Here is a 25139-nt window from a genome sequence, read left to right on the forward strand (position 1 = left end):
TTTGAAATGGGCGACTTCTATTTTGATTTTTTTTTTTTTTTTTTTTTTTTTTTTTTTGCTCTTTTGGATTCCTAAAAAGCCTTCTTTCATTAAAAAATGTTTTTTAATAAAAACATAAAGAAAAATACATTTTAAAGTTTTTTTTGGCTTCTTTATGGAATATATGTCATGTAGGCTAAGGCTGAACTGCTGCTTTTTTGTTGCTTTTGGCTGCTCTTTTGGATATTATTCATTTTTTCTTTTGGGGATTCATTCCAAATTATAAACTCATAAATACCTAATATCATCTAAATTATAAACTGCATCTAAAAGGAGTAAATTTATCAAATTGAAAATACATGATGAACACTTCACCTGAGAACACTTCAATTGCAATGAAACAAAAAACACTTAATGGTTTACTCGGTATGAAGAAAAATGAGTGCCAGCTATTTTCTTAGGTAAAAAATGAAAAGCTCATCCGTTTTAAATGTAATTAAATGAAATGATATGCAGACTGAAGTAGCTCAAGGAAGATGTTGAGATTTTCTTCCAAGTTCATTACTTTTAATCCAAGCAAAATGTAAGGAGACTTAGTATCAGTTATTGAGTTTAAGCTTTGATTTCCAAATGCTCACAAAAATTACCAAATTTAAGAAAGTCGCAACAATAAGTCATCTGTGGTCAAAATACTCAAAGATTCCTCTTTGATCCCCACCCAGGCTCAAAGCTTCTGCTATGGTCATATCCATGGAAATCTCCAGAGTTTCTTTTTAAAATAGCTTTCAAGCGTAGTTAGGGGTGTTTAGCCTTTTTTGCTTTTCTTCAAAGCTTTGAAAAAAGTGTTATAATTTTCCAAATGTTACATTTGTTATATTTGTGCATATTTTTGGTAATCATTTGTGGGGTGATCGAATTTTTTAAACCACTGTAGATACCTAAGAACGTTGCAACATCTAGTACCCTGAGGTCATAAGACTGTCACAGACTGCTCCTTGAACCTCCCAAATTGAAAGCTTTTATTATGACCTGGCCTTTTAATGTAATTTGGGCACTAGACCAAAGGCGCCATTGTCACTCGAGCGCAAGCTTATGTGGGGATGTTGATATCGATTTCGTCACACCAATTCGTTTTAGTTTGAATCCGCCTGGTACTTATGAATGAATGTTTTCGAAGTAAACCCGTTTCATCAATAAAAAAAAAACGGTTTGGATGCATATGTCCCTTTCCCTTTGGACGATAAAACTATACAAGTGCTGTATCAAGTATAACTCACGAAAATCTTGTTAATTTTTGTCAACTTTTCAAGTTTTTGGCATCCCTGCTGTCAACAAAAAAAAATCAAGGTACTATCACTTTAATATAATAACTCCCTATGCCCCCCCCCCCCCCCCCCCTCTGGATACCATCTTGATAGGATACCGTCTCTGCTTTAAATAAAAAAATAATTAACTTATTGGCATCCCTGCTTAAAAAAAAAATCGAGATATTATCATTTAAATATGATAGCTCACTACCCCCCCCCCCTCTCCCTCTGGATACCACCTTAATAGGATACCGTCTCAGCTTTACATTAGTAAAATAATTTACTTAATAATTAACTAGGTCACTATATGGTTCAAACAAACACGCAAAATAACGTTAAACATCTTAGTGTTCCTTGAAAAAAAAATTGATGGTATGAGTAAAGGGGTACAATGACAACAACAAAAATGTTGAAATTATTCAGATATACCTCAAATTATTGGAAAAATGAGTAATATATTCGCCGTGGCATTCAACAAGATCCAAAGAATCTAATTAAAAGGGATCACAGTCAAAAGCCAAATCAGGCCTGTAGCCTATGAGAAATCGCAAAATACCCAAGACAATGAACAAGTCCCAATGGGGGCCCTGAGTCTATCGAAATATTTCAATGGTTTCCCAGGGAATTTGATATCATTTTCTTCTGTCTCCACTTTAAATGAAAAAAATAATTATCTTTTTGGCATCCCTGCTTTCAATAAAAAAAATGAGGCATAATCATTTAAAAATGATAGCCCCCTATCCCCCCCCCTATAGGCAATAATTTACAATTTATTTATGAATCATAATTTTTGGGTTAACTTCCTTTTCAATCTTTAATTCTCAACATTTTACATAGCTTAGTCTATAGCTAAATTTTGTCTCAATAGAAGGTGTTTTTTTTTTTGGGGGGGGGGGGGTAAAAATGTTTCAGAAAGAAGATTGTATTTCCTATCAGGTGTTTAACAATTTAGTATTAAACATTGAGAAAATCTTATCTAAAAACAGCAAAAGAAAAAAAATTGCAAACTTACAATTCAGCTGTAGAAACAATCTATCGGCTGTCAATTTCAAAATCTAACTGAAGACTGAAGCTATATAGTAGTGAATGCGTTCTATAATTCTATTCAACTTGAAAACAAAATTATTGACTACGAATGATGTAAGAAATAGCGATTGGGAAACTGCATTCGAAATGATTTAAACTCATTTCATAAAGACAATACTTTTTTTTTGTCAACATATGAAGAACTGTCTATATTGCAATATTTGCAATTGCATATTGCATCTGTCTGGTTTTTATGAAAAGTAACAAAAGGGACGAAAATTAACGAACAAGAGAGTAGTGAAGAATTATGGTATGAAGTAATATTTGGCAGGGAAAGTCACTGGTGATAAATCGCTAGGGGTGGCACCGTGATTGCGTGATTTTCGGGGATTCGGGGAACCAAATTTTTTTTCGGGGTGACGCATAGATTTTTGGGGAAATACTCGAAAATTCGGGGATAGTGCAAGCCCTGGTTGATTTATAATCAGGAAAATCGAAATACTAAACCACGCGAGAAGGAAAAGCTCCGACTTTGCGGTTGACGCAATAAAGAATTGCCGCAAAATTGATTTAAAGTCGACCGAACGTCGCCACCTCTGCCGGTGGTGGTGCGCCTGCGGCGCGCTGGCGGCGTTGCGATACTTCGGCGGCGGTCGACCGGGCCTCGTCGGCGGCGTTCGGTCGATCCGCCGGCGTGTTGCCGGGGTCTAAACCTATTCTTATTTTGCCCGCTTTCCTATCTTCTGTCTTTTTTAGAGGCAAGGAATTAATCAGGTGTAATACAATTTATCCTTGACTTATTTTATCCTTACCTTGGTAGCATTATTAGTAAAGATGGTGGGAGCAGTGAAGATGTTAAAAGTAGAACAGCCGAGGCTCAAGCTGTTTTTTCACAGTTAAAAAAAAGTTTTGAAGGACGGGCGGATAAGTCTGCAAACCAAAACTAGAATATTGGAAGCTAGAGTGATGACAGTGGTTAAATATGGCTCTGAAGCGTGGGTATTCCAAAAAGCTGATAAAGGTTTGCTAGATGTTCTCCAGATAAATTGCTTAAGGACTGTTCTGGGCACCCGGCTGACTGACCATATTTCAAACAATAGGCTGTACGAAAAATGTGGTTTAATGCCGCTCTCTCGTGCTATAATGAAAGAAAGGTTGAGGTGGCTAGGGCACGTTGCACGGATGAAGGATGACAGATTGTCGAAGGTTGTTCTTTTCGGCCAACCGTCTAGGTCTAAACGGAAAGCAGGTCGTCGTCGTCTGGGGTGGGAAGACGTCATAAAGAAAGATTTAAAGGAAATGTGAACTTCGTTGGAGGATGTAAAAAGGGAGGCTTTGAATAGATTGGGATGGAGGAGGAGCGTGCGTAGCTGTGTTGGCCTCAGGCGGCCTGGTATAAATAAAAGCCAAAATTAGAAGATAAATAAAATTCAATAAATGCTAAAATTAGAACAATTAAAACCAACAACCTAACACCGAAGGCAAGTCACTCGCCAATACCCACTACTAGCAAAAAATGCAAAAACTTCACTGCCCTCGTTGGATACTAGTTAATGACTTCCACCACAGAAAAAGCTGATCCGAGTCACTTCCTAATGGTGCTTTCACATTACTCCGTAGAACCTTTCATACTAACATAATTTTCGAGTTCGTTCTTGAGCCTGACTACACTTGTCCGGACTAGTCCCAAGCTTGAGAATTTTTGCTTTAAAAATACCTTATATACAGAACTTATTAATCCATGCTGCTATAGAGTTTTACGGGGCACTATGTTATCTTAAAGTGTCAATTTTGTCTGCCATGTAGGCAGTGCCATTGGCACTACTTGGCACTGTGCCAAATAGACTCTTAAGCTCTGCATTGAATCCTATGTTACTTATGTTTATGTTACGTTATGGAAAATATAATTGTAATTAAATAAAATTCCTGTATAAGAGGCTAATAGATGTTGAAAATAACTTAATGAACTTTTTTTTAGAAATCTTTTCACGTCATCTTTTCATTCACCCTGCTGCAATAACTATAAGATGAATCAGAGCTTGAATCTCAATTTGCATTCAGCGTTTTGAATTTGTGACTAGTTCGTTGATGATGATTGTGATAATTTAAGACGAGAGTTCTGGTGGTTCTATGAATTTTTGCGTTAGCCTAGTGTAAAAAGACTTGTTTAAGTGTGAAAGTACCGTAAGATACCGTAACTTAATTACTTAATACCCAAGGTATCGTAACTTAATTACTTAGCCCAAAAAATTACGTAGATATACGTGAAAGTTGCTTGATACAGTGTGAATGTTACGGGAAAAATTCATGGTTATATTTTCGTTAATTAATATTTTGCTGTAACTCAGTCTCGTGAATTGACGCCCAGCCTAAGCTAGGTCTTGCTGTCTCTTAACTTTAAAAAAAAATTAATAACTGTGACTAACCATCTTTGAAGTTCAGAAAAGTCATATATATCACAAATAAGGCACGTAAGCCTAATTTTTTCTTCAGGGAGGGGGTGAATAATAGAAAAAAAATATTGAATAGTTTGATAATAAGTGCCCCGAAAGTGGAAAAAATTATGATCCCCCTCCACCCCGTATCTTTTGTACATCCTTATCATAATTACATCGCCCTTTTGAAAGCATCAAGGCAGTCCTCGTAAACGATAAAGACAACAAAAATCTTAAAACAATTTTTATTTAAAACACAAAAATGAGAAGCTGGAATGAAAAAAGAAACCCAAAAAAGACTTCGAAGGATTTTATTTTGAAGTAAAAGCACTTCTCTCCATAACGTTGGTTACATTTCCAATTGCGTCAGCTATTTGAATAAGCCCCTAATGTTCTTCAGTTATATCTAACTCGTAAAGTTGTATTCAGTCTTCATCGCCCCTTTTTCTCAAACTCTTTCGCCCTGTCATTTTCTGATGGTTTTTGAATGTCATCTGCATAAGCGCTGTTAATAACCTTGATTACCTTCAGATAAAGAACGGGTTTGGAGCTATTGCTGAAAAGGTGTCTAACGGGCACGTGCCGCAAGTTGAAGAAAACGTTGCTTATGGCCATGGGCCAGCTGCGCCGTCTGCTGAACCAGCTGGTCAGCATGTTGAAGTTTCGGCAATAAAGCATCCAGAGATCGTAAGTAAATCTTATGTGTCATCTGAAAAAATTCAGTCATCTTAAAAACTTAGTGTCATCTAAAAAAAATTTGTGTCATCTAAAATACTCTGTGTCATCTAAAAAGCTTTGTGTCATCTAAAAAACTTTGTGTCATCTAAAAAACTTTGTCATCTAAAAAACCTTGTGTCATCTAAAAAACTTTTCCTAAAAAAAATTTCAGAAGTAAGAGTCTTCAGTAATAGCAAACCAATGGCGCCAATGGGGAGGGGGTGCATTCCCTCCCTCAGTATTTTTGTCTCTACCCTATATATTTTCAAAAAAAAACCTTTTGGGTATCCCCGCCTCCTCTCCTACATTTCCATGAATCGACGCCACTATAGCGAACTTTAACTTTACGATAAAGTCAAGTTTTCAAAAAAGGGAGAAATAATCCCTCAGAATGAGGAAATTCGCAAAGCTAATCATCTCTGTTTTTTTTTTGTAATCAGCAAAGCTAAATTAATTAAAACAAAAATATTTTATTTTGTTTTACAGAAATTGATTGAGGTCAATCGCTTAATTTTTTTTTTTTTTTTTGAAAATTTTGTCAAGGACCAGGATAATTCTGCCCACAAAGAATTATCCTTCATTGTGCTTGCCTTTTCCCATATAAAAAACAACCCATAACAATAACCACTATATAACAACCCATATAAAAATAACTACCCATATAACAACCACATATAACATATACATATAACAAATAACTACCCATATAAATAAGTAAAAAAAAAGATTTTTTCGTCAATCACACATTTTTTTTTTTTTTTTTTTTTTTTTTTTTTTTTTTCACAAAAATTGGTGTCTTAAACTCTGATTGATTAGTCACAAATTTTATGCTAAAAAATTTAACAATATTGGATTATGGATTCAAATGAATGCATTTGAAAAATTGTGAGTTGGGATACATAGTAGTTGTACAGAATTTTAATTTTGTTGGTAAGTGCGATTGTAACGTCGCCTGGGTTGACAGGAAAATCTTCATCAAACAGTTCGTGGGAATGAACTGTAAGTAAGAGCGATCCGGCTCAATGGTAACCGAAACTATATAAAACAGAATTTTGATACCAATAGATACATCAAAAGAATAAGATTTTAATGCTGTTTTCAAATATAGAATTTTCATCAAGTTAAATCCTATACATAAAACGTTACGCGACTGAGAAAATGTGGCTGATTTTCGAAAAAAGGGACAAAGACCCCCTAAAACCTATAAAACCTGAATGCAGATCATACCATCATTTTCAGCGTATCAAATAGCCCTACTGCAGGAATTTCAAGCTCCTATCTACAAAAATGTGGAATTTCGCATTTTTTGCCAGAAGAAAGATCACGGATGCGTGTTTATTTGTTTGTTTGTTTTGTTTTTCCCAGGGGTTATCGTATCGACCCAGTGGTTCTAGAATGTCGTGGGAGGGCTCATTCGAACGTAAATTAAAAGTTCTAGTGCCCTTTTAAGTGACCAAAATAATGGAGGGCAACTAGGCCCCCTCCCACGATCATTTTTTCCCAAAGTCACCCGATCAAAATTTTGAGATAGCCATTTTGTTCAACATAGTCGAAAATATGATAACTATATCTTTTAGGATGACTTAATCCCCCGAAGTCTGCGGGGGGAGGGCTGAAAGTTATGAACTTTACCCAATGTTAACATATAGTATTGGTTATTGGGAAGTATACAGACGTTTTCAGGGGGGATTTTTTCTGGTAGTGGGGGGAGTGGGTCGGGGGTTATGTGGGAGGATCTTTCCATGAAGGAAGTTTTCATGGGGGAAGGGACATTGCTATGAAGGGGAGCGCCGGATTTCTCAGCATTATTTAAAAAAAGATCAGAAATTATATATATAAAAAAAACAAGTTTTTCAACATAAAGTAAGGAGCAACATCAAAACTTAAAACGAGAGAAAACATTACGTACATGATTGGGTTCATCCCCTTGTCAATACCTCGCTCTTTAATCCAAAGATTATTTAGTACTTTCATAAGAGCTATTTATTCTAATTAACGGCATTTGTGATTAAGGGGTCATTTTTAAAGAATTGGAACAAAATTCGAACTTTAGCTTAAAGAGCAAGGTATTAACTAGGGGGCGAGCCCTCTAATATACGTATTAAAAATATGTGAATATAGAAGTTCGTTACGTTAGTTAATTCGTAAGTTACGTATATTTATTACTAATAAAAACGTTCGTAAATAAAATTAAACAGGTTTCGAGAAAGCCATTTAACCAAATAAAAGTAAAATTAATATTCAAATTTTGTTTTAATTATTCATGTACGGTTAGCCAAAATCAAAACCTGTATTAATTCAAAAACGTTCAGAAAATAAATAAAAAAAAACAAGTTTTTTAACTGAAAGTAAGGAGCGACAATAAATCTTAAAAAGAACATAAATTATTCTGTATATGACCTGGACTGGCTGCTCTTCAACATCTGTAGCTTTCCTTTAATTATTGACTTTCTCACAACTCTATTTGTTTTAAACCATGAAAAAAATGAGCGGGAACAGTAAAGCATTGCGGAGGGTACCGTCCCGGTCATGGCTAGAATAATTTATGTTCGTTTTAAGTGTTAACGTCGTTCCTTACTTTCAGTTAAAAAAAACTTGTTTTTTTTTATTTAATATACATAATCACGAATTTCAACCTAAGAAAAAAAACATGGAAAACTACATTCAGCATGAAATTTATAGCCTTTGTTCAAGGCCGTATTTAGAGGCGACGTATAGTTTTTTAAGACCCCCTCCTCCATCCCCCGAAATTTTTTTTTGACTTGTAAAAAAAAAAATGCATATAAACAAATTTTGATGTTTATTTAAAAGTCTTTCTTTGTACCCCTCCCCACCCTGGCTACGGCCTGGCTTTTGTTTATCGATGGTATGTTGCAGCGAGACCCAAAAGGAGTCAATTGGTAAAATGCGACTTCTAGTTCAGACTCTGTGGATTGTAAAACATTGGAAAGTTGTCAAGCTAGGTGAAGAAAACTTTCAGGAATTGATCAACAGCCCAAATAACCGACATTAAGTGCTTAGTTGATAAATATACTTCGTATGCTGATTTCAAATGTGTAATATTAATATTTAAAATTCGTCTTTAAAAAATATGTTTGTATTCAAGGCCTGCCAGGTTTTACATTGTGTCACCTTGTCTTGACATATAGATCCAGTGGTATTAACTGGGGTGGGGGGGTTGCTTTTTACCCCTTGATTTTGAAATATACATTGGGGGGGGTCCATTGACAATGCTTCTTTGCTACTTTTATTGAAAAATTTAAAAATAATAAATTTGTCCTCCCCCTAGATTTCAAAAATTCATTGTGCTCCCTTCCTGGATTTTTGTGAATTGACTCCATTATATAGATTATGGTTGCAGCAGTAGTGGCAATCTAGTAAAGAGCAGAACACGGTCCATAGTAGGATAAATTTTTTATTCAGGAGCATAGGTAGGTAGGGCACCTTCACGTCCGTGCCCTGCTCGCAAATCGTGGAATTTTAATTTGTATTGAATTTTATATATTTTCCACATTGTTTATGTATTTTTCTGGGTATTTTTTCTTGTTGTTTTTTTTTTTCGCTGTTGTGGTCCTACGCAAGAGGTTGGACCTTTGAAACCAATGATTGTGGTCATGCTGATCTAATGTATCATTTTTTAATTTTAGTAAAATTTACAGTTTTATAAGAACATAATTGAACTGGACTAAAAAATTTTTTTATTTATTTTTTTTTTTCAATTTTGTGGCTTGTGGCACTACCAAAGAGTTGGGACCCTTTGGAACAAATGAGCAATCATTTATTAAAGACAGCTTTCATATTCGTAGATCAAAATAACAAATTAATTGTCGCTATCATTTACAAACCTAGTTCTAAGGCATTTTGTTATAGGCACTGGTAAAAAACGGCACGAATGAATCGTTAAATCGATTAGTTCTGCAAGGCACTGGCACTGATTTGTTCTTCTTTCTGGTATTAACTACTGAGTTGGCAGCAGGGGGTAGAAAATGTCGGTGCTTGGGGCTATTATGGAGAAATTTCCCGAAACGCATTATCAACTGAAACCTGCAATCTCTAAGAGTTTTAATCTTTAAAGACTCAAGAGCAGACTTATAATCTACAAATTTTTCTCAAATGATGGTTCTATGCTCTTTTTTGGACTCCTTCCACGACATCAGTTAGATATTCAATTTTATGAATCTGGGGCCCCCAAACGGGACATGCATATTTAAATATGGGATGTATGTATGTTAGATATGCCGTTTTCAGTTGATTTACTGGGAAACCCAAGCGGCGCAAAGAACGTAGTCCACAGTTGCCTTTCTGGATTAGCCCTTAAAAATGGGCACTAAATGAGCAATCGGCGCTGAAATTAACTCCCAGGACTGTGGCTGACGATACAAGCAGAAACCAGGGAGTTGGGAAAACAAGATCTCGTTTCAGCGGATTAAATCTTACGATTTTGGTTTTGCCTTCGTTGATCTGCAAACTTTTTGTTCTACATTCTTCTTTGAATTCTGTTAAAAGATCAGGGCTGAAATGAGGCATAGCTTGGGTTGTATCTACCGTGGACTTAAGAAGCGCAGATAGTTCTACATATCTGAATCGGTATTCATCTACGTATTGGAATCGGTCACCCATATTGTCCATAACATAATTAAATACCGCAAGGAAAAGTTGAGTGGCCAATTTGGCACCTTGAGGGGCTCCACATGTAATCTCTTCCCAGTCAGAGTCGAGATCACCAGGAAAGAGGGCATAGACTCCCTGGTACCGGGAACGTAGGAAATCAATAACAAGCAGTAAGATATGTTTGCGTGCATCCATTCTTTTAAGATTTCTTGCAGCTACGAGGTGCTTAATCAAGTCAAATCAAGTGCTTTGCCGTAATCAACTAGTAGCAAATCAACGAAAGCGTCTCCAGATTTGAGCCATTGTACGATCAGGGGATACAGTCTAACTAAATACACTGTAGTACTAAACCCTTTTAAACAATAATATTGGTATGGGTCAAGTGAATCTGCGACTTGCGATATAAGTTCACGGTAAATAAAGGACTCAGTGACTTTGGCAAGTTTCGGCGTGATTGAAATGGGTCTTAACTGATCACAGCTTTTGGGATGCTTCACCTTTGGAATGACACGTACATAAACTTGTTTCCAAGGCTGGGGGAACGATTAATCATTAAAGCACTAATTAATGACCGAAGTTAGAGGTTTCGCAAGAAATATAGCGTACTCACGCCAAAGTTTTATGGCAATTCGCCAGGATAGGAAGCACAGTTATTTCGCAGTTTCTGTACCCCCCTGTAAACTTTGTACTCATAAACTTGCTTGGTTTCATCGCAATTGCAGTCTTCTATCAAAGTATTCAACTCAACTTTAATCAATGATGGATACGTGGCACAGATTTCGGTAAAGAAAGAATTGCCTTCTTATGCTGATATCAAAGTCTTATCTGTTTTCAGCATCCGTAGTTCACTACTAGCAGATTTTCCGGTCATCTTTTTGACTGCCGAAGGCCACTTACGCGAATCACTATTAAGTAGGAGGGCAATTTTCTCATCAACATGCTTCTTTTTAGCATGTATACTGACACTGACAGTGAGGTTCTGCAACCTTTTTGCAGCTGGAATACACCACGAACTGTACATATGGCATCTAACTTCGATCAATAGCTTCGGGGTTTTCGTGATTCACGGCTTATCAGATTTAAAAACTGGCACTACTTTAGTCGGAAAAAAAATCATGGAACTTTTCGATTTGCAGGGAGTTGAGTTTTTCAACCTTAAGCTTAAAGTCAGTGATTGAACATATTTCTTCGAATGAGTAATTACCAATCCACTGACCAAAGACACATATAGAGTCCTAGTTCAGTGGACGAACTGTCACTGCTTCTTTTCGGTTTCGGCATGTTGTTCTTCGCTTGTAACTGAATTACAAAATGATCAGCAGTTTGTAATTGGCCCATTGAGAGGGAAGGACGGTAAAGTTCACTGACGGTGGTAAATATCAGGTCTAAGGTACAGCCACTTTGATGGGCCAGAATGTTCACTACTTGTATCAGATCAAGCGCATTGGATAGCCACTGTATGTTGGTCTGGTTGAAGTCGCCTCCAACAATAAAGACAGGAGTCGCATATACATTTCGGAACTTATCAAGGCCGGATTGCAAGTAAATCACAAGCTCCTTTCTGTTTTTGGCACTTTCCGGATAATAGATAGATGCCACTATTAGGCACGAAAACTTCTTCGGCAGTTGGGAAGGCTCACATTCAGCCCAGAGTCACTTCAAAGCAAAAGGCACTGGGGGCCCTTAGCAGTTTGAATGGGAGGTGGTTACGAAAATACCGTCCAACATCACCGCTTTTATCATGGAGGGTATTAAAAAAACAAGTGTCGTTTGTGATATCCCAACATCCAGTCACGATTGCTATTGGTACACTGGATTCTTGTAAGAAAACTTCTAGATCGTCCATCTTGTTAGTCAAGGAGTGGGCGTTGGTCATGAAAACAGAGGGAAGTTGCGATTTGGCAGACAGGAACTCAGGACATAAAACAGGAGGAGTTTCGCTGGAATCAGCAGAAACAGTCACATCAGAATACCACAGCGTAAGAGTTGGTGGAATTTCATATTGTGTATGAGTTTATTTTTACGAGCGACTGTAGTCTAACTTTCTGTTTAGTCTTTAATCTGGTCGACAGATGTGTCTGTACGTGGTTTCCGACAACATCAGAACATCGCCATCTGGTAGCCTTTTTAGCAGTCCAAATTACCATAGAGTGAAAGATGTAGATGGCGCCACTACGTGTCGAAGTGAATAAAGTTCGTAAATCGTCGATTTTTCGATTATGACTGGCATGAATACTGCACTAAACAAGGTCAAAGGGTAAAGTCTTTGATTACTTACATTGCCAGGGCAAGAAACTAGGAACACTAGCCCTAACAAGATAACTAGGCATGGGTACAAAGCAGATATTCAGCGCTTGCTACGCCATCTCCATCCTCCAAAGGATTGTGGTCATGCTGATCTTATGTATCATTTTGTGAATTTTGTAAAATTTACAGTTTTATAAGAACGTAATTGAATTGGACTAAAGAAGATATTTATTACCCGTCTTTAAGTGCATTTTTTCTATTTACCTTTCAGTTTATCACTTTGTTAATATACTTTCTTTCTGTTTTATGCAGCATCGATATTACCTGTAAATAGGTAAGGTGCTCTTCGCTGCAATGCAAAAAAACTACGCATCTGCTTGGACTTATTGCTGATATGCATGCGCTTAAGAATTACAGTATACAATATTTTTACCTTTCAAATAGTTTTTACGTTAGGATGTGCTTTGGTGGTTATAGCTGCTGAAGTGTTTGATTTTAAATCAGGCATGCACGCATGATTTTTTCGGGGGGGGGTAGTAAAATAATTTTACACCATTCGAATGAGTAGTGTCAAAAAATGCAAGAAAATTTTGGATTTTGGGAGGTCAGGAGCCTCCGCCCCCCCCCCTCTCCGCTTGGACATGCATGATTCAAATTTTCCAAATGATTAAAATTGTAAATGTCACCAGAATGACGTAAATTTGTGTATAGTCACGTCTGGAGCAAGCTTGTACAGGTTGATTTTCACCACAGTAAAAGAGGAGATGGCTTTTCCTTTCTTGTCAATTAAAATTGTAAATGTTCCCGAAATGACGTATAAATGTCCCATCGGAAACATTGATTGATCCCAAGTTATTGTATACTGAATAGAACTTGCATGGTTCATTTTAATTCTAAGATTAGAAGCGTTTATAGAACACTTGTAAGAGCTAAGACTATATAGCCGTGCTGTGTTGGCCCGCTTATATGACAGTTTTGTGATCCCACATGTACTGTTTTTATTGCCTTCTTGGGGGCTGTTTATAGAGAAGAATTCCTAATGATTCGTAAAAAATGTTTCAAATTACGCGAAGTTTTAGCGAATTTTTCAACTTGGGCAAGTAATCGAATGATTGACGGTAGATGTGGGATAGCTGACTCAAGTGTCGCCGGTTCGGTCCGGTTGCTACATTTTCATATTTCGCTCTATCCGAATCACAGGTTTTTTTTTATGCAATTGTGTTAGGCTAGTGCGATTGTTTTGTTGTTTCTTTCTCTTTGTATACCTCAGCGTAACGTTTTCAATTTTTAGCGGGCAATAAAAATAATAATAATAGCTAATTAAGCACAAGGACCAATTATTCAACATCGGGGACGTACGCCGGTGTTGGAAGATGCTAAAAAAAAAAAAAAAAAAAAAAAAAAAAAAATGCTATCGGATCCGTGTATGTAGTTTGATCAGTGAATTTTGAGTTGCGCTAATGCCTATATTTGCTTTTTAACAGCCTCAGAGGCCATAATGCCACGTTATTGAGAAATAGAAGCTATTGAATTAGCCCCATCTAAGAATCCTGGAAAATACAAGCCAAAACTTTATTTCCTCCACTCCTAGGATAAAAAACATATTTTACCTAAGAACCCAAATTGTCCTGGTTTCTTTCCCACTTTTTTTTATCGGAGTATAGTGATTTACGTACGCAACGTACATAATCTTCTGTCCCTTGACAACCCCTTAGGGTTCATTTACATTACCTTAAGCATGGATGAGTCCTTTCACACTAGGCTAATTGGAAAAATCCATGAAAGCATCACAATCATCGTATATTTTTTAAGTCATTCAGTTTTTTACATTGGTCATTTTTTGTATGACCACACATTTTGTTTTTAATTAGTTTTTAACATAGTGTGTTTTATAGTTGCTTTGTTTGTTTTTTTCTTTGATGTATCTTTACTTTTTTTTCAACCTGAATGTAATCTACTTCCTATATACCCAGATCATTATAAAGTACCTTCTCAACTGAGTTAGAAAAGAACATCTTTGTGAACAGATAAGGATGTTTCTATAACCACTAAATTGTCCTATAAAAGACCCTATTTTGTCCTATATAAAGACCCGGCAATTGAAACGTCGTTTCGACGCCCTATGCGCTAATAATAGCTCTGAACGATCTTTATCCTTCTTTTTGTATAAGTAAATTATGATATAATTTAGCCTGCAAAGGCTATTTAAACGTTTAAGAAATGTCAAATTGCCACTTTGTTTTTAATATCAATAACTTTAATTTAGTTGGCTTATGTTTTCTAGGGCGCACAACAGTCTCCAGTCAGACAGCATCATGGATTAGTGAACTCTGTTGAAAATACTTCTAATGATCAACTAGTGAGAGAGTGATTATTCACGCTTTTTTTCTATTTCAGCCTTTGTACAATAGTTGACATTATAGTTGATGCTTCAAATTGAAACAGTATACCATCAGGGTAATAAAAAAAAAGCGTTACCGTAATTTTATATTGACAAAAGAAGCAGTATATTTTGTCCTCTAAAAAAAAAAGTTTTATATAATAGAAACTGTAGTTCAATTCTATCTCGCTTCTTTTTTTCTACCCTGACACTTAATATTTTAATTGCCTTGGGTTTTCATGTATTTTCATCGCTATTTCATAAACACAACTTTAAAAGTTGTTTAAGGAGCCACCATTTTGAAATGAATGCCTTATGAAATTAGAAGGCCATTTTTATCACATTAAATACTGTATACTTCATTATTAGTAATGTATGTACTGTAGTAAAGTTAACCATGTTTATCCTGTTTATCCGCTTTAAGTTGAGCTTGCCCTGTGGATGCTCAGAGGATTTATCTCTGCTTAGCAATACAGGGCCCGAGGTTCTGTACTAGCTACCACAGGGCCTGGAATTGCGTTGAGATTACGCACTTTTTCTGTTCTTCTTTCGTGACCAACTTAATTTAGAATTTTAGGGTGTGAGTTTCTGCTTAGTCGTAATTTATCTTTTTTTATAACTACCTATATATTAAATATAGTATAACTAGATATTTTTTTTTTTTTTTTGCCAGCTTGGAAAGAGGGAAATCTAGAAACAGTGGTCGTTTTTTTATTTTTCAGCTTTAATAAGGTTGCAGTTGTGAAATCTGAAGATATGTTGTTTTTTTTTTATTTTAGAGGAATCACTTTATTTACGTAAATATTTACAAACTTCCAGAAGCTTGGTCATCCAGGCTTGTCAGGCACTATCTCCTTTCAACTTAATCCGTATCCGTTTAATCAAATAGCTTTCGTAGTAAACAAAACTAAACGCTAAATTATGCTATTTTTACAGTCATTTAAGAAAAAAAATATCACTTATTTAATACACTAACAAAATATGGTACGAAGGAATTTGCAAATCTATTCGTTTTGCACTTGACGGGTTGTAGTCTGTTCTGATGCCTGGTGAGTTTGGGGGGTCGGTGCAGTTGGAGGAAGAATCGAGTGGTGTGTCTCGTTTGACATTAGTGATTTCCCGAATCTCATTATCAAATCGTGTCTTCGGGCGAACAAAGTGGGCAAGCTCATAACCACAAGGACATGCCGTAAATCTCATACCTGGGTCCAAGAATTATTTTAGTAGCACGTTTTTGAACGTCTTCTAGTTCCTCTGACATGTAGGCAGTGTTTTGTGCTTGGGGACCCCAGACAGGACAACAATATTCAAGGATTGGCCTGACGTATGTCGTGTAAGCCAGTAAGAGCTGACGATCTGAGAAACCCAGCCTTCGCATACTCGTTAGTTTTCGGATTGAGTAGTGTCCGTTGCGCACGATATTGTCTACGTGCAGTTTAAACGATCAATCGCTTGTAAAAGTCACGCCTAGTATTGTCACGGACGAAACAGTTGGAAAGGGAACATCTGGTATTGTAATATCTCGTTCGAGCGGGTTGAAGCGTAGAACTTTTGATTTCTGCTCGTTCAGTTGCAGGCTGTTAGATTTACACTGGTTAACGAAGTCTGAAAAAAGTCTTGGTTCGAACTGCAGTTTTGCTACTGCGTTTTCTACTATGTACCTGAGAAGCTAAGATAAGTCGTCAACGAACTTGAAACGCTCCTCAAATTCTGTAAGGATTTCATTGATGACTGGAAGGAATAAAAGGGCAGCTAGTTTCGTTCCTTGGGGACAGTCACAAGTAAGTTCGGTCCACTCAGAGCAGATATCATCGGCAAATAACGGATATACCGATTGCCGTCGCCCTCGCAGAAAATCTCACAAATAGCAGCAAGTTTTTTCCAGCTCCCATTTCTTTTAGATTTGTCAGTGCAATGAAGTGCTCTATAAGGTCGAATGCTTTCCTGTAGTCTGTCAAAAGTAAATCGATAACACTGTTTGGGCTGTCCAGCCACTCAACTATCAAATGGTACATCTGCACTAGGTATATTAGCGTGCTACTGCCTCGTATACAGCCATATTGGTAAGTGTCTATTGAGGGTGCAATCTGCTGTAATAGGGCACGGTGAATAAAACCTTCGGCCACTTTAGCCAAGTTGGGAGTTATTTATATAGGTCTCAGCTGGTCGCAGGACTGGGCTGTCTTTACTTTCGGAATGACCCGCACCTAGGCAGCTTTCCACAATTTTGTGAACGATTGTTCTGAGAAACACTGATTTATGATTGATGCCATGGGTTTGGCTAGAAAAGGTGAGTACTCTTTCAGTAGCTTCATAGGGAGTTAACCTGGGTATGTGGCACAGTTGTTACGTTGTCGTTCGATTTCATGGAAGACTGATATTTCGGACACTTCTACAATATCATCGGCACTATAACTGTTGATGATATTGCTCATCTGTTTGTCACTTATGGTGGGGTAAGAAGTGCAAATTTGTGTAAAAAAAAAGTCGTTAACATCTGAGGCTCTGATTAAACTCCCGTCTATGTTGCTGATTCGTACTTCAGTCCCTTTCTGTTTTCCAGTAAGCCTCTTTATTGCGTCGTGCCACTTGTGGGAATCTGACTTGAGTGAGCTACTTTTTCCCGTATGTACCTTTTCCTAGATGCGCGGAGGGCTGAAACGACTTTGTTTCTCAACTTGTTCCCCTCCGATACTTCTCCTACGGCATGGAGATTGTATCATTTTTTATCATTATTTTGAGCTCTGAGTTTAGCCACGGCTTATCTGTTTCACAGACCAAGCGTATTTTGACAGGAAAGAATTCGCTGTATTTTTGTTGCAGAGTCGAATATTGTGCCTCAACCTTTTCATCGATGTCAGTAATAGCACAGATTGCAGCAAAATTAAAGTTTGAAATCCATCTACCAAAGGCTTGGACGGAGCTTTTACTCAGTGGTCTCTACAGTATTCTAGTCTTTTGGTTTAGGCATACGGTTTCTGTTCTTCGACTTCCAGCATAAAATGTTGTGATCAGATTTTGCAAGTGGTCCTAAGGAAAATGGCGGTTCATAGTACGCTTTGTGATTTGTTAGTATGAGGTCCAGTATGCTTCTACTTTCATGAGTGGGAACATCGACAACTTGTTGAAGGTTCAACACACGAGTAATCCATTTTTTGTCGGTTAAGTTGAAGTCTCCTGCTAGGATAAATGCTGGATTGCTGTACTGTTTCCGAAAACTGTCAACTTGATATTGCAGATACGTCACTAATTCTCGCCTATTATGCGCTCCTTCTGGATAGTATATTGCTGCTATTATGATGCATGAGTAAGTCCTTGGTAGCCCCTTCGGCTTGCACCAGAGCCAGATTCTCTCGTGGCACGAATCTGGGGAATACCAAGTTGTTTGCATGGTAAGTCCTCGCGGTAATAGATTCCTACGCCACCTTCACGTCGGATGCCCTCTCTATCACGTCTGGTATTAAAAAAAGTTCAGATATCCTTTGATTGCACCCGTTTCAGTTGTCATATCCCAGCATTCAGTAATTACTGCTAATGATGCTAAGTTTATGTGCAAGACAAGTTCTAATTCATCAACCTTGTTGGTTAGGGACTGGGCGTTGCAAAGAATCAGGTTTGGAAGATATGTCTTGGCATTCAGCGTTACAGTTTTTAGTACGGGAGGGGAACTATTCGAGGGGAGAGGGAGGTGGTCCACAGGACTATCAGGAGAGTAAGATCTCAGGGTTGGCATAGCTGCTGAATACTCTGTAGTTACTACACGTATCAAGTATCGGTTATTTCTTGGCTTTTTGATTCTGTTGTTGTTCCGAACTATTCCGAACGGGTATACAGTGGTCACCACCTTGAAGTACACAGCGCTCTCTACGTACTTGGACTATCCTGCCTGCGCGTTTCCCACGCCGTCTCCGCTTCGCTTTAGACTTGCGCTGAACGGGTGCGACATCTTCGCTAGGTTTGTATAGTTGATATGCGATTAAATTTTGACGATAGATGGCGCCATTTGGTATGCGATTGAATTTTCGACGATAGATGGAGCCAGTGGTCCAGAACTGAAACGCGGCTTTTCGGGCTAGCGTCGGCTTCTTTTGCTGTCATTTTTATAAATAAATGTAGCAGTATAGTCACTGCATAAATGGTTGAAACGATCTTCGCTCAGGATGAGCTACATCTCCAACTCAAACAAGCTAAACTATAGTAGTATGGCATGCATAGCCTCAACGGTGCAACGCCATCTACGTCTAACATCCTCATCTTAACATCATCACATCTTTTAAACAAAAAAAAAAAACGAGACACCTCTTGCTCACTCAATTCCCCGACGGGTACCATCAATAGTCACTACCAATCCTTACACTGTTTGGCACTACTTGAGGTAAAAAAAAAAACAAAAAAACACATTAATCAAAATCATAACAACCAACACAATGGCCCCTTAGCAGCCTACGGAAATCGAGTCTAACCGTCTCGTCTAGAATCTTACCTGCTAGTCTTCCCCATGTTAACGGAAGCTGGTGTCTGAGCGAGAAGCAAACCGGCTCGATGGTTTCCTTGGTCGTTGAATCATACCTGCGTTACGAGTACCATATTGATGACGTTCAGAAACCATATTGATGACGTTAATCTAATACTAATTAAATAACTCTTTTCATTAGCGCCGCCAAATTCAACGGTCTCAATTCAAAATATATTATGTTCTAGAACTAACTTGGAGGTAGTTCAGTCCATAACAACTTTGGTAAATGGGGCTGGTAATAGATTCGCTATATTTTTTAAATAGTTTTTGCTCAGAGTTGCCAATTGAAGTCTGCAAAAATTGGAAGCTACAGTGATGACAGTGGTTAAGTATGGTTCTGAGGTGTGGACGCTCCGAAAGGCGGAGGAGGGGCTCCTAGATGTTTTCCAGAGAAATTGCCTACAAATTGTTTTGGGTAACTGACTGACTGACCGTATCTCAAATAGTAAGCTGCACAAAAAATTTGGTTCGATCCCACTATTTTGGGCTATGAGAGAAAAGATGAGGTTGCTAGTACAGGATGAAGGATGACAGACTGCCATAGATTGTCCTTGTCGGCCAACCGTCTAGGGCCAAACGAAAAGCGGGTTGTCCCCGAAAAGGAATGGGAAGACGTCGTAAGGAATGATTTAAGGAAAGAGGGGCCTTTTTCTGAAGATGTAAAGAGAGAGGCTTTTGATAGATTGGGTTGGAGGAGGGCTGTGCGTAGCTGTGTTGGCCACAGCCGGCTTGGTGCTGCAGTGAGTTGTTAGTAGTAGTAGTTAGCAGTCGCCAATTGAGGGGCGGAGAGGGGACAATGGCCTTTCTGAGATTTTGAAAAAATACCCTTTTCTGGTAATTACATAAAGAAACAAAAAAAAAAGCCAATTACCCACACTAGAATTTTGAAAAATAGGTTTTGCTTGTATCTTTGTCCAAGAAACTTGAAAAAAATAATTTGGCCCTCTCCCCTAGATTTTCGTGAATTAGTGCCCCTATTCCGTTGTAGTCCCTTCTTCTCTAAAATCTGTGTATTTTCTTTACATTAGGGGGGGGGGGGACTTCACCTCCTGTCTAGCGACGGTTTTCAGTACGAAATTATCGTTCTAGCAAATTAGTTATTACAGTAGAAAAACTGGAACAAGTAAAGTAAAAAAAAAGTTGTTTTTTGTCGATTTATTTTACCACCAACTCCGACTCCTGAAACTTAAACATAATCGCTCCGACTCCTACCATTTTCTTCAAAGAAGTAAAAACTCCGACTCCAATATTCCTGCAAATTTACAGCAGAAATTCAACTTATAAATTTCTCCTTGAATAAATTTGTATTTTTTTTAAAATCCTGTTCATTGCTATTGGCCTAGAATATTAATTTTGCTTATTATTGCCATTTTTTAGTATCGGTATGACTCCAGTCTTTATGTGTTCTGTAACTCCGACTCCCGCCTGACACCAAAGGGTTTCACATTATTTTTGTTGCTCCGACTCCATTCAGCGGAAATTTACTAAAAGTAAGACTCTTGACTCCACAGCACGACACCAGTTTTTTCAAACAAACTGGTAAAAACAGATGATATTCTGCTATTCTGCTGCCGGATACTACTACTACTAAAAGGTTACTCACGCTTCTCCTCCATCTTAATCTATTCAAAGGGGTAAATAAAAAAAAAAAACTCATCAAAAATTGGCTAATATGCACTTTTGTTACGTTTTTACAAACAAAACAGACATTTCAGTAGAGGAAGGGGGGGGGGGGTCAAACTCCCGCCGTTCCCTGTCTCCTTCAGTAACTTCAATTGTACTATCTTTATAACAATTGCGAGTGATGTAAGTTTTTTCATCATATTGCTGAGTAGTAAATATTTGTTGGATTTTTGTATAATATGAAAAATACTTTTTCTTCTAACCCCCCCCCCCACATTTTTTGAACTGGCACCCCTAGACAAAGCGATTTGGGATTTGCAACCCAAAAATAAAAGCTCTAGATACTGAAGATAAACAATCTGAATTATGCAATAAATCAATGAGCATCACAATAGTATCATATCCAGAAACTCACAATTAAAAAGAAACAGGAACGTTCTCAATTAAAATAAAATAGGAAAGGGATTATTTTTTAAATTGATATGATAAAAGGAAAAACCTTTTTAGCAGGTGAAACAAGAAAGCCTTACGAAGCTCCGGCATAGGATTTTAGTAAGAAAAACGTTTGAGTCATGTGCCATCATGCTAAATAAGGACTAGTTTCAAAATTTATGATTACTTTTTTCTAATTCCTTCAACTTCTTTGTGCTTTTTCTCGGTTATTCAAAATGATTCAAAATGAACAAAACTTAATGGATTGCAAACGAGACTCGCTAGATAGTACTTTTTAATCTTTCAGGTCATTTTTAAGGGCCAAGGACCAGAAAGTGCTTTCAGATCGCGCATAACAAACGGATCATGGAAGTGTCATATTTTTAGGACCTGGCCCCTGGACTAGACTTTAGCTAAAATTTGACGAAAAATCAAAAACACGATATACCCATTAAAGCACTTGTTTTATTTCATGAAATGAGGATCTCTACCTGACAGTAGTAACCATGCTTTTATAGCTAAAAATGAACTAATCTGTCCTGGATAGAAGAGATGAAAAATGTGTTTTAGTGGATTATTTAAACATAACATATTTTCACAAGTTTTAGTCTAAATGGAAGAGTAATTTTTAAATATTTAAAAGAAGGAAGAATAATGAAACATCTGTAATTACGAATTGACTGTATTTGTTGTATTCTAGCAAGTTTTTAGTTGGCCATAGGGCTACTGAAAATTTGGTTTTGTGGGGCTTGGGGTAACGACAACTCCGAATTATCCAGGACCGAAAATGTCCATTTTAGCTTTAATCGTTTTTCTTAGGTTTTTTATTTCCTTTTATTAAAATAATTGCGACATAACAAGTGTGTTCATTGAAAAGCTTTTAGAATAATATTTGATAATAAAAAAAAAGATCAATTCATCAAGCCAATAAGCTGAATAAGCTTACCATTAATTTATTCGGCTCTATTTCAGGTAGTATAATATTATTACAATTTCACTTAGTATGCCAAAACTTGATCCAATTCCTTTAAATTGTTTTTGTTGAGTTTCAGCAGTTTTTTTAGTCATCCGCCTACCAAATCGGCTTATTCTGCAAGACAACCCACAAAGGAATGCGAAAAAGAATATTTAGGATGTCCCAAAAGCCGCCAACTTTATCTTATTTTTGCGATTCGAAGTTGCTCGCAGAAATTTGCAGGATAATTAAAACAAAATCTCCCACTATGCTCTGGCTATGGAGAATTTTACAATGGGAATTTTTCAGCAAAGATGAAATTTTCTGGGGGGAGGTTTAATCTATTTCTTCTATAGTTGGTCCACCAGATTCTTGAGGTCGGTCAGGCATTTCTCCAGACGTACTTTCAACCCCTTGATAAAGTTTTGTTATTATAGGCTGGCATATATTTTCAGTTCCTTTTTGCTTGTCTTCATATTCTTCTTTCTCAGCCAACTGATTGTCATCCAGCCATTTAATAGTCTCATTACAGGTACTTATGACTGTGTTTCGGTCATCTTCACTAATCTTGTTTTTTAAATCTTCACCTTCTATAATCTGTTTTAAATTGAAACAATAGGATTCAAGGGAATTCTTAGCAGAGATTTTATCCCTTTGTTTCTCATCATCGGCACGATAACGCTCAGCATCATTGACCATTCGCTCAATTTCATCCCTAGATAAACGATCTTTGTCATTAGTGATCGTGATCTTACTTGATTTACCCATGGATTTTTCAACAGCGGCAACATTTAAAATTCCGTTAGCATCAATATCGAATGACACTTCGATCTGAGGTACACTTCGAGGGGCTGGTGGAATTCCAGAGAGCTCAAATTCTCCGAGAAGATTATTATCTTTTGTCATGGCTCGTTCTCCTTCATAAACCTTAATCAAAACTCCAGGCTGATTGTCCGAATAAGTAGTAAAAATCTGAGTTTGCTTCGTAGGAATGGCTGTATTCCTTTTTATCAATGAAGTCATAACTCCTCCAGCTGTTTCAATACCAAGAGAAAGAGGTGCAACGTCCAACAAAAGGAGATCCTGAATTACTTTGGACTTGTCACCATTAAGAATGGCAGCCTGAACAGCAGCACCGTAGGCTACTGCTTCATCAGGATTGATTGACTTATTGAGTTGTTTTCCGTTAAAAAAGTCTTCTAGAAGTTTTTGCACACGTGGAATACGAGTTGAGCCTCCAACAAGAACAATTTCATGGATGCTTCCTTTGTCTAGTTTAGCATCCCTGAGAGATTTTTCAACTGGCTCCATTGTCCTTCTAAACAAATCAGCACAGAGTTCTTCAAATCGAGCACGTGTAATGGAGGTATAAAAATCAATGCCTTCATGCAGAGAGTCTATTTCAATTTTAGCTTTGGCAGAGGCTGACAAGGTTCTTTTCGCTTTTTCACATGTGGTCCTAAGTCTTTTAAGTGCTCTTGCATTAGTTGAAAGATCCACTTTATACTTTCTTATAAACTCTTTGACGAAGTGGCTCACTAGTCTGTTATCAAAATCTTCTCCACCCAAATGTGTATCCCCTGCCGTTGATTTTACTTCAAATATTCCATCATCGATCACAAGAATGCTCACGTCAAAAGTACCACCACCAAGATCAAAAAAGAGCACATTTTTTTCAGAATCGTTTTTCTTATCTAGGCCGTCGGCAATTGCAGCGGCGGTCGGCTCATTAATGATGCGAAGAATATTCAAGTTTGCGATGACACCAGCATCCTTAGTAGCTTGTCTTTGGGCATCGTTAAAATAGGCAGGTACAGTGACAACAGCGTCACTCACTGGTTCTCCAATATAAGCCTCGGCGATTTCCTTCATCTTACTAAGAATCATTGAAGAGATCTGCTCGGGCATGAATGTTTCTGCCTTGCCTTGGAATTCAACTTGAATTCTCGGCTTGCCATCTTTATTGACTACCCTGAAAGGCCAATGTTTCATATCTGATTGAACTGAAGAATCTTCAAATTTTCTACCGATTAATCTTTTGGCATCAAAGACTGTGTTTAAAGGGTTCATGGTTCCTTGATTTTTAGCAGCATCTCCAATAAGACGTTCAGTATCTGTAAATGACACATAAGATGGTGTTGTTCGATTACCTTGATCATTGGCAATGATTTCAAATTTACCATGTTGAAAGACACCGACGCAGGAGTAAGTAGTTCCTAAATCAATACCAATTGCAGGTCTTGTAGTCATTTCTAATATTTCTTTTGAAATTGTTTTAAATAGCAAATGAACCCAGTTTTGTAGGACAAACTTACATGATAAATTACATCTTTTAATTCTTATAATAGTATTAAGAATTACATAAAAATAAATCTTAATGAAGTGAAAATTTTTATGCATTTAAAATTTCAGTAGTAGCTAATAGGGGTAAATATCCAATCCGGAAAAAACTTCAAAACCGAGAATTTATTCGATGACATCATATTGCCTTACGATACCAACTCTTTTGAATATTTAATGTTTCACGATGTTCACTGTCTATGATCCATAGCTATTTTAAATGATCTAATCGCGTCTCTAGAGATCTTATTATCAATTTGTAGTTCCTTTTTAGATTCGAATGCTATAGTTTGCCTTTGAGATGGCAAAACAACTTGCAAAGTTCTATTCAACAATCGAAAAAGTAAAAATACAATTTAATTACATGATGACTTTAGTTATGTGTTTTGTTATGACGGTATTTTAGTGCAATTTTATGTTGTATGCAGAAGCTTTACAAATAGTTTGCTTTCTACCTGATGACTCCACTAGATCTGTTACTCCAAAACATCTTTAGTCGGATTTATCGCCGCTGCACTTCAGAATAGTACAGCTATGTCAAACTGTCTTAAGAATTTGGGGTTTACAGTGT

At 37.2% G+C, this 25139-nt stretch overlaps 3 protein-coding genes across 4 annotated transcripts in view; 2 read left to right on the plus strand and 1 right to left on the minus strand.

The window, feature by feature from the left end:
* Positions 1-15352, plus strand: part of Bap111 (Brahma associated protein 111kD) — a 77020-nt gene extending 61668 nt beyond the window's left edge. For both annotated transcript variants that reach the window (XM_089107161.1, XM_089107162.1), the window contains exons 11-12: positions 5279-5434; positions 14607-15352. In XM_089107161.1, the coding sequence (XP_088963287.1) occupies positions 5279-5434; positions 14607-14693 (243 nt within the window). In that variant the 3' untranslated portion in view covers positions 14694-15352. The remainder of the gene's footprint in view (positions 1-5278; positions 5435-14606) is intronic.
* Positions 1-25139, plus strand: part of LOC148939167 (lachesin-like) — a 336515-nt gene that overhangs the window by 125147 nt on the left and 186229 nt on the right. The window lies entirely within an intron of this gene.
* Positions 22565-24478, minus strand: LOC148939169 (heat shock 70 kDa protein cognate 4-like). Its single transcript, XM_089107217.1, has one exon. It carries the CDS (start codon positions 24476-24478, stop codon positions 22565-22567), a length of 1914 nt encoding a protein of 637 aa, XP_088963343.1.

The sequence above is a fragment of the Artemia sp. Qi Xiang Cuo genome, chromosome 21, assembly GCF_049724085.1.
Source record: "Artemia sp. Qi Xiang Cuo chromosome 21, ASM4972408v1, whole genome shotgun sequence".
In the NCBI taxonomy this organism is placed as follows: Eukaryota; Metazoa; Arthropoda; class Branchiopoda; order Anostraca; family Artemiidae; genus Artemia; species Artemia sp. Qi Xiang Cuo.